General features: G+C 39.7%; 1 protein-coding gene across 2 annotated transcripts in view; it reads left to right on the forward strand.

Annotated features, from left to right (window-relative positions):
• Positions 1–3072: 3072 nt before the first annotated feature.
• APPL1 (adaptor protein, phosphotyrosine interacting with PH domain and leucine zipper 1) overlaps positions 3073–12459 on the forward strand; it is a 42604-nt gene continuing 33217 nt past the window's right edge. For both annotated transcript variants that reach the window (XM_067544204.1, XM_067544206.1), the window contains exons 1-3: positions 3073–3190; positions 10672–10770; positions 11910–11969. In XM_067544204.1, coding sequence (XP_067400305.1) covers positions 3137–3190; positions 10672–10770; positions 11910–11969 — 213 coding nt within the window. In that variant the 5' untranslated portion in view covers positions 3073–3136. The remainder of the gene's footprint in view (positions 3191–10671; positions 10771–11909; positions 11970–12459) is intronic.

Consider the following 12459-nt stretch of genomic DNA (forward strand, 5'->3'; position numbering starts at 1 on the left):
CTATAACACAAATAGTGTCTGGCCTTCAAACACAGACCATTACTTATAACCTATGACAAGTTAAAAGTATGGACAACGACCCATATGAAAGTAAATATCTCATTTACAATGCTGGCTTCATGGGGTAGTCTTAGAAATATGAATTGTAACAAGTCCAAAATATGGTAACTGGCTTTATAAAAATAAATCACGTAATGAAATCTTATTTCTCTTTAAAGGGCTACTAAAGAACTTTCTAGAAACATATGTGTCAGTAGTGATAAGAGGAGCACTTAATGATATGCACTTTATCTCCCCAAAAGTAACTACATGGTTATTTCAGTGTTTTCCTTTTGAGTTTGAACCTGTAATTTAGCTAATGAGGACCCCCTGCAGGGTTCTGAATGCACTCAACTCCCTGCAGGATGCATTCAGCAACTTGCAGACTGGGTCTTTAATGGCCTTGTCAGGGAAGAAAGCTGATTTGGTAGCTCCAAAGAGTATTTTCACAAAGTAGGCCAACAGTCAGCCATTGAGTCTTGTTTAACTCATTTGGTGTTTGAAGAACTGAAACTAAAGTAATACTGCCATCTAGTGTACATAGATTCCCAGATTTGTTCAACAAAAAGTAAAATGACCCTTATATTTACATTTGCAGGGTATGATAAAAAAGGTCCTTTAAGTCAATTGCAGTTTTATTGCCAACTTAAACAGAAGCAAGCCTGAACCCCGTATCACATGCCTTTTGAGAGTATTCTGCATGCCAAATGAAAGTTCTACATTTTAATGTCAAGTCTATTGTGGTTTTGTTGTAGTACACTTTCATCTCTTCAGCACTGATTTAAGATGTATTATTCTCAGTTCAGGGCAACTTAAAGAAAATAAATGTTGTCACCTAAAGAAGTAAATAGATTAGAGAAGTTTAGGAAACTCCACTTCCTAAATCCCACTTGCTATCATATATGTCCTGAATCTTACATATTGTACAAAATGCCTCCAGGAAGAAAAATCCCCATGATCTGACAGCTGTACTAACAGTTGACTGATTTGAAAAAAGGTAAGCCATATGTGACATTTGTAGACTGTGAATTTAGCATGTGGTATATCCAGATCAATTCAATTAATCAAATTTTAATTTGGAGAACCAGACAGATAAAGACAGTTACTGCAAAACTTAATACTCACAACATCCTTATAAGATAGGCAACAATTATTAGTCACATATTACAGATAGGGAAAGAGAGGAAAGAGATTTAGTGACATGCCTTATGCCACATGAGTCAGTGGTTAAACTGGGAATTAAACCAACTGAACCTGAGTTCTTGCTTCGTGTCCTTCCCCAACTACTACACAACACACCCACTCAAGAGGCTCCAACAGTTTCACAATTTAATGCCTATGTCTCCCTCATATATTTTTTTTAAAGTATGGAACTTATATAGATAATGATAAAACAAATGTTTATCACAATGAAAATACTGTACATTAGTTAATCATTTGCTCCCCTAACAGACTTATCACACCTTCTAACCTAACATTATACCATACTCACTAGGGCTTATTTAACAATGGAAATTCTCCTACCCTTCAGTCTGTGCCTGCCATATATTCTCTTTTTCTCTGAGAAAGGGAAGCAGTTCCCTTTCTTTTATTTTTACCCCCTAATAACCTGTTTACTCAAATGTTACTGGTTTTCCATCAAAAGATCTTGTGATTTTTTTTTTAAATGATACCAAGTAATCTCTTTTTTAAACTTGGATTATTTTACAATTTCAAATGTATTTTATTTCCTTGGTTTTTGCTGTCACTATCCTTTCCAATGTTTGAATTTATATTTGTGCTGTATTTCATTCCACACACATTTTGTTCCTGTTTTATGAAAGGAGTTGAAATTAAAATGGATTTTTTGTTTAGCTATTTCCAGTATGAATATCACATCTCTCTGATACCCTTTTTAACATGGAAACCTGCTAATCTGCAGGAACCACTCAAATACTGTACTCAGGATCAAGAAGTTCTATTCACAGAACTATAAAAAGAGCCTTTTAAGAATGATTTTTTGGGGGAAAACAGCATATTTTATACAAGGCCAATGTATCCTTCCAGTAAACAATGGGGGTTAGCTATAAACATGTTTGAAAAGTTCTTTTTCAAATTACTGCAGTATGAAACAGCACATTGCTTTACAACCGTGTCCAAACAGGGCTAACAGGAATTATTACAAACAACCTTGAGACTCCAAAAACGGGAGGGTAACTCCCAGAGCGGCATGCAAGCAGGGTTTCTGAACACAACTGTAACATGTTGGCCCAAACTAGGCTGAGGAGTGACTGCATTCAAAACAGACATGCTAGTGTGGATGGGGTGGGGATAACTAGAGCTCATAGGACAAGTGGCACAATGTGGTGATAATTTAAAGATTTAAAACCATGTGAAATTCTAAATGACTGAGCAGGAGAAAGAAAAAAAAAAAGCCACAACAGCCTGCATTTTAAGGAGGAAAGGGAAGCCCCAGTGCGCCTGTCTCCCTCAGAAATGTCCAAAGCCTGCTCTACACAGTTTGTACCTGTAAACCCATGTTGGTGCGAGGTGTGATTTTATACACTAAGACGAGGACTCGCTGGCACACAACAGGAGTCGGGAGGATGAGAAGGACACTGACGCTCCCTTGCGGGAAAAAGTCTCCCAAGGCAGGGGCGTAGCGGGCTCCGCCAATCCTGGTAGGAGCCTGCCCAGAGCTGGGCCTGGTTCCAGTTGTGCTGGGCGGAGAGCGGGAGCCCGTGAGGGAACGCAGAAACGGCCGCTGCCTCTCCCAGCGCGCGCGGGCGGGCGGGCGGGCGGAGAACAGCAGCTCATTCGCTCAGTCCCCCGATCTCCTTGCGCCAGAACCTCCTCAAACGTCACTCGGCGGAGTCGGCGCCCCCTCATCCCGGCCAGGCTCGTCATACAATTAGATTGACGGCTTCGTTGATCAATGAGAAGCGGCGGCTGCGCAGGAGGCGGGATTTCCGGGCCTGGCCCGAGCCCAGTGTGTTGTGGCTGTGGCTGCGCTGACGAAGGGCGGGGAGGAGTAGGCGGGAGGGGTCCAGTCAGGTGGCTGCTGCTCTCGACGCTCGGGTTTGTGGGCGCGTCGCCCCGTAGAGAGCTAGCCATCGCCATGCCCGGCATCGACAAGCTGCCGATCGAGGAGACGCTGGAGGATAGTCCCCAGGTAAGAAGGAAGGAGCCCAGCCGGGTCGGGCCTAGGGGGTCTGCGCGGGGCCGGGCTGCCGCGGGTTGCGGGCAGGGCCCGGGAGTTCTGCGGCCGGCTGATGCCCCCACGTTGGGGCCCGCGAGCTCCGTAGCTGGGGGGCAGCGGAGGGAAATCGAGCCCCAGACTGGGGCCAGGTTAGGTTAGCTGGGTGGGTGCGGGCGCTGAAAGGGCAGGAGGCCGAGGCTGTGGTGGCCCGGGCGAGCCCCTGGGTATGAGGCACAGGCGCGCCCCCCAGGGTCTGCTTATAGTTTTAGTCCTGTTTTCCATGGGTGTGCTGGATGCTGTGAGTCAGAGCAGTGTCAAGCAATAAATAGACTGCTAAGTAGCCCCCTCAGTTTTGTCACACTGTAAATGTGCACGCTGGGGTGGAGAGAGGCACTTACTGTGTGTGTCCCTTTCCCTCTCATCTCATCCCTACAAGTGTGCTGTGAGTGTTGAGGAGTTATAAACTTGCAGTTCATCAGGTTAAAAGCCATGCTCTTATTTAAACAGCACTGCAGCTGGATGATGCTTTCTGTGCATGCCCCCTCTTCCTAGGAGCTTATTCTTAAAATACCTGTCATTTTATTTTGAAATATTTCTTATTCACATTGTCAGTTTGAAAAGCTCTTTCTTGATCTGAGTCCTGCGTCTGTCTTAGCCAAAACTTTGTTACATCTCAGATTCCTTTTTGTAAAAAAAAAAAAAAAAAAAAAAAAAAATGAAGACAACTTGGATTCATGAAGTGTTTGTGAATGATGTGCCCACAGAGGAAATACATGTTGAGTCACACCTTTTTAAGTACTTTGATTTTTTCACCCAGTTTTTGCTGTTTAGTTCATCAGTTACTGTTTGATATTAATAAGGGTGAATATCCATAAATGCTGCCATCTGTCACTGGACCTCACTAGAGAGTGCTTTATAGTCTGCCTTGTGACATTTTGAACAATGTAACAAGACCTACCCCTACTGTCTAATTCATGTTAAGCCAACATTGTTCTTACACCGTCAGCTGGCAGCTATCAGCCTATACAGTTAGTGTCAGTCAACATTGTTCTATTTAATGTATTAGAGTAATTGAGGATGACTTGTAATATTTTAAAAGGGTGCACATAGTTATTTCTGGGCTTAATTTCTGATTTGTAGCAAGGTGGTGATTCTTGGGTTGCTAATTATGTAAACTGGAAAGCTTTGTAGAAACACTTAATTTAAAACACTTAACTAAAAATGGTTATAGCAACTGTTTAAAATGCTAAGGGAAAAACCATAAAGGATTTGACTATCCCCACATTTTGAAATCATACTATATTCTTACATATTGGCAGTATTGATAGGAATAAGTGCAGAAGTAGGGAGTGGGCTAGAAAACAGAAGTTTCCAGAGAAACTTTGACCACTAGCTTTTCACTTAAGTTTAAAAATGTTACTCATGAGATATGTGGAAGGAAAAATGAACACATTCCAAGAACAATCCTGTGTGTAATACTCTGCTAAATACTAAAATAACTCACAACTTTTAGATTAAAGAAGGTAGAATTTTAATCAAACGTTAAATGGCTTCAAATATTCTCAGAATGATATGCATGATAGTAACTACTCAAATGAATTAGTATTTTATGTACTGTTTTCCACCTGAAGATCCTAAAGTGCTCCAGAATCTATAAGGATCAGTTCATTTGCCATTGAAATACAGCTCTCTCTGAGCTGAAAGGCAACAGTGGTTTAATAAAGTATACTTCTAAACACTTCAGGATCAAAATAAAAATATCCACTTGAAATTGTAGAGGAATTCAGGTAGGCAAAATATAATTACCCATTTGGAATTTGTCCAGGAAACCAGGGTTTAAGCCACTGCTCTTGTGAAAAGCCTCATATGTTGTTTCATGACACGTGTTCAAGCTTTGAGTTTTAAGTCTTATCTGAAAGACTGAGCCTTCAACAGCTTACTACCCCGATCTTAGAAAGAACTAACATTGACCTATTTTTTCCACTGTGCAAACTCTTTTCATATCCCATTTAAACAGTCATTTCCATTACTTCATTACTGCAGGTTTGGAGATAGAGTGCAAAGTGATTTCTACATTCGCTGTAGTGTTTTAAGATCTGTACAATGCCATTTAAAAAAACTAACATCCTGTAAATCACTTTCACTGGACAGTTTTTGATCATACTGATTACTGTAACTGTATTCTGGTAGCTCCTACAGTGTGGTAAACAGTCCACACACACAGGAAGACAGTGTGTGTCCCAAAGAGCATACATTACCAATTAGATTTTTGCTGGAAGCTTGAGTTTAAGCTAAGCTCCGTGCCCGAAGTAACTGAGCTTCAGCTTTTTAGACTTCTAAGCAACAGGCTGGTGTTTTATCATACTGTTACGGAGTGGATATGTTCCGGGTAATAAACACATCACAAATAGAAATCAATTAATGAATGTAATGTATAACTTCAAATATACTTCAGTGCACCTTAGTAGCTACATATATTTTCACTTTCTTGAGAATTTCAACCCTGTACCACAGATTAGATTGCTATAACTTAGTCTCAATATTAACAATAGGAAATACAACTAAATTTGGGGATTTTTTATTTTCTTTCAAAATAATGGTAAATTCTACCCCCTTGAAAAAGCCAGGAGTAGTATTCCCTTTCTTTTTAAAAACCTGAGTTACTACTATTAATAGTCTCTTTCAAGGGTATTGAGTCTCCTGCCATTCAGCACTTAGGGTTTCTTTATTTGTTTTCCCCTTTTGTCTCTATTGGAAAACTTATTAAAAGTTTTACAAATATCAGGCTGTCAGGATACATCAGGTTAACCTGATAACTCTTCAGATTTTGACTTCCTCTCCTTATTCTAGAAGTTAGAAATATGATTAATAATGAAAAAGTTACCTACTATTAGTTATACTCTTTCTAATGAGGCTTGTAGTTGTATTATGCAGGCAACCAAATGGATGTTTCAGGTTAACTAAATGTGATGTGGAAGCTGTTTCCTTATTACTTATTTGGGTATGTTCTTGTTCAAGGATTTGGGTATCTGATATTAGCATTAATGGAATGTATGTCCCATACATAGTTTCTTTGCACATCAACATAATACATTTTAGGATCATTTCTTCCACTGTAGAATTTCTGACTAAAAATACACTTCTGTATTATGAGCTAGATTATATTCAAGTATTTAAGCCAAATACCTACACTCTATAAATCGAGTATGTAACAGAAGCATAAGTAGTTCACTGTTTAATTCAAGAACGTTAGTGTAAATAGGTCATTTTACTTGTCTTTTCAAATGTCACTGAATTGCATTGGCAGCAAAGATCAGATAAAGAGAAACAACTAATTCTGCTTTGCAAAAAAGCATTGTTGCTGATGTTTGTGTCTTAGCCCTCAACTTAAGTGAGTTGCACAACTGTTTCGTGGCCACTAAAGGGATGTTCTAGAAGGTACCCTGTGTACAGGCCCACTGACAGCAGTTTCAGGTCCCAGGCCAGATCAATGACCCCCCTAGAAAACGATGGCTGAGGTCCAGGTGGGCTTCTGCTGGAAGTTTTTATTATTTTTTTTATGTGCCATGCAGGCTTCCAGTGTGGCTGAGGTAGCGGTATCTGGGCAGTCCAAGGGAACCAGGAAGCTGCATAGCAGAGAGATTTTTACTGATGAAACCAGGATGCTGAGTATCAGATAGCACCTCCTCTGCCACCCAGGAACCTGGATGGCACATAATAGATACGCTCGGCTCAAGGGAGGGGCGGAGAACGCCAGCGGTGGGGATCTCGGGGGAAGGGTGTGTGTGGAGAAGAGGATACTTATTTCTCCTCCTGTCAGCGTGGGCCCTTTTAAATCACCAGGACCCTGGCCGATTGCGCTTCTTGCTGTCTCCCCTGTCCCCTATATATAATGGTTATTCACCTGTGTCATTGCCTTTCTAAACTGCAACAAAATTATGCTCCTGAACTTAAACTTTCAGCGGTAATGAAGTAGATTATTAAGGTTCAGTTGGATTTTAGCTGAAGACTTTCCCCAAGGTTTAGTAACATTGTGCAACCACTGCTGTAAAGTGCGAGGGGGGGAGACAAGAACATGCAAAGCATTGCTTGTGTTGCAACGTCCAGGCATTTCAGACAGCGCCTTATTGTGAAGTCATCTTACCTTTTGTGAAGAAGGCCCGATAAACCACAAAGGGAGTCATAACAAATTGAGCTCTTTGCTCTTCCCCCATGTGGTATTTTGGCCTATTGGAATCACTAGGCCTGAAGCTACTGGCTATGCCACTATCTGCTTTTTGCTGGATGAGCTTAATTGTAGCTCCAGTGCAAACAAGTTACCAGCTATCTCGTACTCGTAATTTAAGCAAGATTTCATGTTATTTTACTAATTTTAAAGGTACCAAGATTCAGACCTGCTGCACCTCACTGGCTTGTGCCACTCAAAATATATATATTAGTGCTGGTGATGTTGCAGTCACTAAAACCTCAGTGAAATCAGGAATCTTTTTAGAAGAAATAAGTTATGTCTTGCTTTTTGCATGGTTCAGCAAAATTTTAGTTATACGAAGTCCTAAAAACATCCACCCAACGCAGATTTCCCCTTTCCCCCCCAGTTGACATTCACTTAAGTAGGGGGTGAAATCTCTGAAAACATGCTGACTGCCTCTGTGACAAACCTGCAATTCAGGATTTGAAATAGCTGTGAAAGATGTATATTTAAGTTACAAATGCATTGATCTTGTTTACTTGGTGCACTAAGCTCTAAAGTTGTCTTGTGTTGCAAGTTGTACATAGATCATCATTACAAGTAATTGGTGCACAGATGCAAGGTCAAGTTCCAGATAGGGTAGTACAAATGAGAACAACTCCCCTTACCTGTCTAGTGAGTAGAAAGTTCAAAGATCAGAGAAGCCAAGTGGATAAGGGAGTAGTGAGGTGGATATACTAGACAGATTTTTCATCGTTGTCTTTCTAGTTACTAGTACTTAGTTAAAATGCAGACGTTTAGAGCTATTTAAGAGGAAGAACCTTTGTTCCTGATATGATTGTAATACTATGCAGTTTCAGGATTTCACATTATTTGGTCCTGTATATGCCTTGGAAAAGCCATTAATAGCCAATCACTACTCCTGTAGTGATTATTAAGCTTTACAACAGTTAGAAAAATGTAATGCATTTTATTAGTTTCCCATTTTGGATGCCACATCTGAATTTGATAGCTACTTTGTATGCATGAAAGCAAGAGAGAAAATATTTTAAATATTAATCTTGTTTGGTGTATTTATAGACAATTTGTTTTAATTTGTTACTGCAAGCTATTATGGTAAATGACCCGTGATATTTTAAAAATTAGGGTAATACACTTAAGTCTTTACTTGTCTGAATTTTAAAACTTTCTCTTAGGCTGCAGATAACAATTTCAGCCTAGGGTCATCAAGTTCAAAGTGGCTCCTGTTATCTCATTTAAGTGTTGATGTGGCCTCCTGTAAGAAAGTATTAGTATTTATTCTGTAATAACAGGAGGCTTATCAGAAACATGTTGTTACTACACCATATGCTACCATATTCAATCATGTATGGTATAATTGGACACCTGACAGAGTAGTAATGGTCTTTCCATTCTTTGAGTAACATTATGCAGTTAATCTGCTTTTTAAAAAAAAAAAGTCAGTTATACAATTGCTTTGCTTGTTTTTAAAAACTAGTTAGTATGGAAGCCATTCTCATGACAGCTTTCGGTGTTGATCCTCTATCATTTGTGCTTTGTTTTTTATCAGATGGATAAAACTGAGCAAGATATGTGCAAGCTGTTAACATGATTTGTTAGGCAGATGACTGGCTGGATGGCTGATCTGCTTGCACACAGTAATGCCATGTGCTGTTGTGTGTGTTGGGTTTGTAACTTAAGGGGTTTTTGTAAGATTTACCTTTCCACTTAAGTTTAGGGTGATTGGAAGTCCAGTTAGGTGTTTTACAGGTTTAATAAGAAAACTCAGACAAAGCAGCTATGGATGTGCAATATGGGGATTGGCTAGTGTAATCACTACAAAAGTAGCAAAAGAGGGGAGGCATAGCCCTACAGTAAGTAGGAAGATGAACAGATCCTGGATTGCTGGGCATGTAGTTTTAATTTCCCTCTTTCATCCTATCCCATACCTATAAAGAAGGTTCAGACTTATTAAAAAGCCAATACTTATTTTAAAATAGTACAGTTTTGTGAGCTCTGAATGGGCTGTATTACAGTATGTTTGCAAAAGTGGTATGCTGTGGGTGTTACTTTCAGCTGTTTATTTTGATTATAACTTTTTTTGGTGTCTGCAGAATGGAGTTACTTTAAAATTAATTTAAAAAAAGATGTTGCAAGACTTTATACATTAACCTAACATGTACATATCCACATAGGCATAATGGGATTTTAATATGGCATACCTTTTCCAGCATGGAGACAGTCTTCACCATAATTTTCCTCTTGGAAACCCATTGATTTGATGTCTATTAGAGCCCTTTCCCTCTCTGGGATCAACAAAAACAGCTCTTCACTACCCTGTCCAGGCTCCCATGCCGCCTTATTGCCTGTCACCAGGCTATCTGGGGCAATAGATCCTCTCCCTTTCTGGCAAGGCAGTTAGATTGTCCACTTCAATGGTAATGCAACTGAAAAGTTTAGGGCACATATGCACCACCACCATTTCCAGGTGATGCTGTTGGGGAGGGGAGCTCAGGTTCTCTCTGAACTCTGGCTCTTGTTCCAGGGACCCCTTAGTGAGCAGTGACTGACCACTTAGCTCCAATGCGTTGTCACTTCATAGAATGCTTGTTTTACTTCCCTAGACTATTTTTACCTAAACTCTACTCCTCTCCTTTTAGTCCCCTCCCTGACCCCCCCTCCATTGGTCTGTCCCCAGGCTTATGCCACATCCCAGTTCTTGGATCTGCTGTGGAGAGCCCAACCAGGGTCTCCTTCCCACCCTGGCTTCTTTAGGTCTTTCTCCCTTGGCTCTAGATAGTGGAGAGCCTGTCCTCAAGTTCTCCCTGATAGAGTTCAGGCTTCTCCTTATATTCTGTGAACCTGCAGATCACATGATTGTCACCTGACTCTAGATTCCCAGTCCTGTCACCTGGCAGGTGGGCTAACAAGGCACAGATGAGGCTGAACCCAACATGCTTAAAGGGGACTACTCACTGACAGGTATCTACTTAAGTGAGAAACAAAAGACACTTACAGTAATTGTAATATCTGTAAACTATAGAACAGGGAGCCTCTAAATTAATAGGAAACGTTTTCTTAAAGCCTATTTTTACTAGGTTTGAAGTCTTGCCAGTGTTACTTGGTAAAGGAAATATGTTTTACTGTGTAATTCATTAAATAAATCATATTTAATGGTATTTCAAAACCATGACATTCTTTGCTAAGTTGATTTTAAAATGAGTAATACAAATAAAAATGAAGTTGTGTGTTCGGTTTTTGACAGACACGTTCTTTGCTGGGTGTATTTGAAGAAGATGCTGCAGCAATTTCCAGTTACATCAATCAGTTGTATCAAGCCGTGCGTCGAATTTATGATGCTCAGGTAACATTATAGCAGTTTCCTGAATGCTTATAAAAACTCATCTTTTAACCACTTTTTGAACATGGGGGCAAACAGTATTTTTAAACAGTTGCATATTTCACTGAAACAGGTTAAAAATCAAAGATAAAAATTGGAAAATACCATGTTTGCCACGGACTGCTGATTTTGAAACAAAATTTGTCAGTTGGAAGGGCTTTGTTCTCTTCGACAATTAACAGACCTTCAGATGGCTAAATGACCTGCTGTAGTCTTGATCTTATTGTATGTAATGGCATGTCTAAGAGATTTTGTATGCATTGTGAACAGAGGGATCAGTTATATGTACATATAATGTACTTATACTGTACATAATGTTATGATGGAGGCTGGGACCAGTTAATTTTTTCTGAACAATTGCAATTGTGGCTATAACATCAGTTTATAAATACACTTGGACAATTTTATATTTACTTAATCTTGTTAACATTAGTTCCTATAGCTTGTATTTTGCCTGGATTTGTTTCCATGTTGATTTTAATATAGTGGGTGTGATTCTTCATGACCCACTGGCTTGTCACCTGCATGTTGCTTCATTGTGTTGCCTTTTTTTTTTTTGCTGTTTATTTCTGTACTGTCTGCTGCTCAGGTGTACGAGTGTGATATGGTGGCTTCCTGTCATGAAACAGCTTGTTTAGATCTTCACTTAGGCCCTGTCTACACAATTACTTTTAAAAAAGTTTGTAACCAGTGAAATGGTTTGTTCTAAACTGTTTTCATCCCCTCTCATAGTTACTCGGTAACTAAGGTGTTTAATGTGAACTAAAGTAATTTGATGAAAATAGCTACTAAATAGTTTTGTCTGCATGCAAATTTGAATGCAATCCCAATTTTCATGAGTCTGATAACTCTACAGTTTGCAAGATATGTATTGTTGGGCTGACTTTCAGAAATGCTCAGCATCTACTACCCCGCTTACCTTCAGTGGGAGTTGTGGGTGCTCAGCTCCTGTGAACATCTGGCTATTTGTGTTTTGAGGGGAGTCCCATTTTAGCCTTTTGTTCCATATTCATATGTTTCCTCTTCATAAATGTAATGTTCATTATATATATTGATTGGAAAGAGAAAAGAGGATTAAACTATTTCCCTTTTTTTAAAACCAGAATGAATTAAGTGCAGCAACTCATCTAACTTCAAAACTTCTAAAAGAGTATGAGAAGCAGGTACAGTATAAATTAGTTTCCTTTTAAAATAGTTCGGCCTACATGCTGTTTGTAAACTATTAAAAAAATATTTTTCTTCCCTCCCATAGCAAAGTGCAAAAATCTGATCCAGACAAAATGAGCCATTGCAGCTTCTGGTTCACAAGTAACTCACCAGCTACAGGTGTTTTTTCCTATTCAGTGTTGAAGATCCCTAATCTCTAGAAGTTGCATAATGCTAAATTAGGCTTGCTGAGACTTATTTACAAGGTAGAGTCTTGAGGCTCAGCTCAGGTCAGCCACCATGAATAGCATTAAGAAAGGGAACTTCTTTGGCTGACTCTCATCTGGAGAATTTTTAAAGGGACTATAGCCCCAAAGTAGTGAGCACATGCTAGATGACAGCTTTAATTCTAGTAAATATAAAGAGATTGTGTGGCTTGAAAATGTACCCTTCCCCCAAAACCCAACAATTAAGTGAGGAGGAATGGAGCCTGTACCCAGCCACAAA

This window comes from Emydura macquarii, unplaced genomic scaffold (genome assembly GCF_026122565.2).
Source record: "Emydura macquarii macquarii isolate MOO-44397 ecotype Brisbane River unplaced genomic scaffold, CSIRO-AGI_Emac_v2 contig_968, whole genome shotgun sequence".
In the NCBI taxonomy this organism is placed as follows: Eukaryota; Metazoa; Chordata; order Testudines; family Chelidae; genus Emydura; species Emydura macquarii.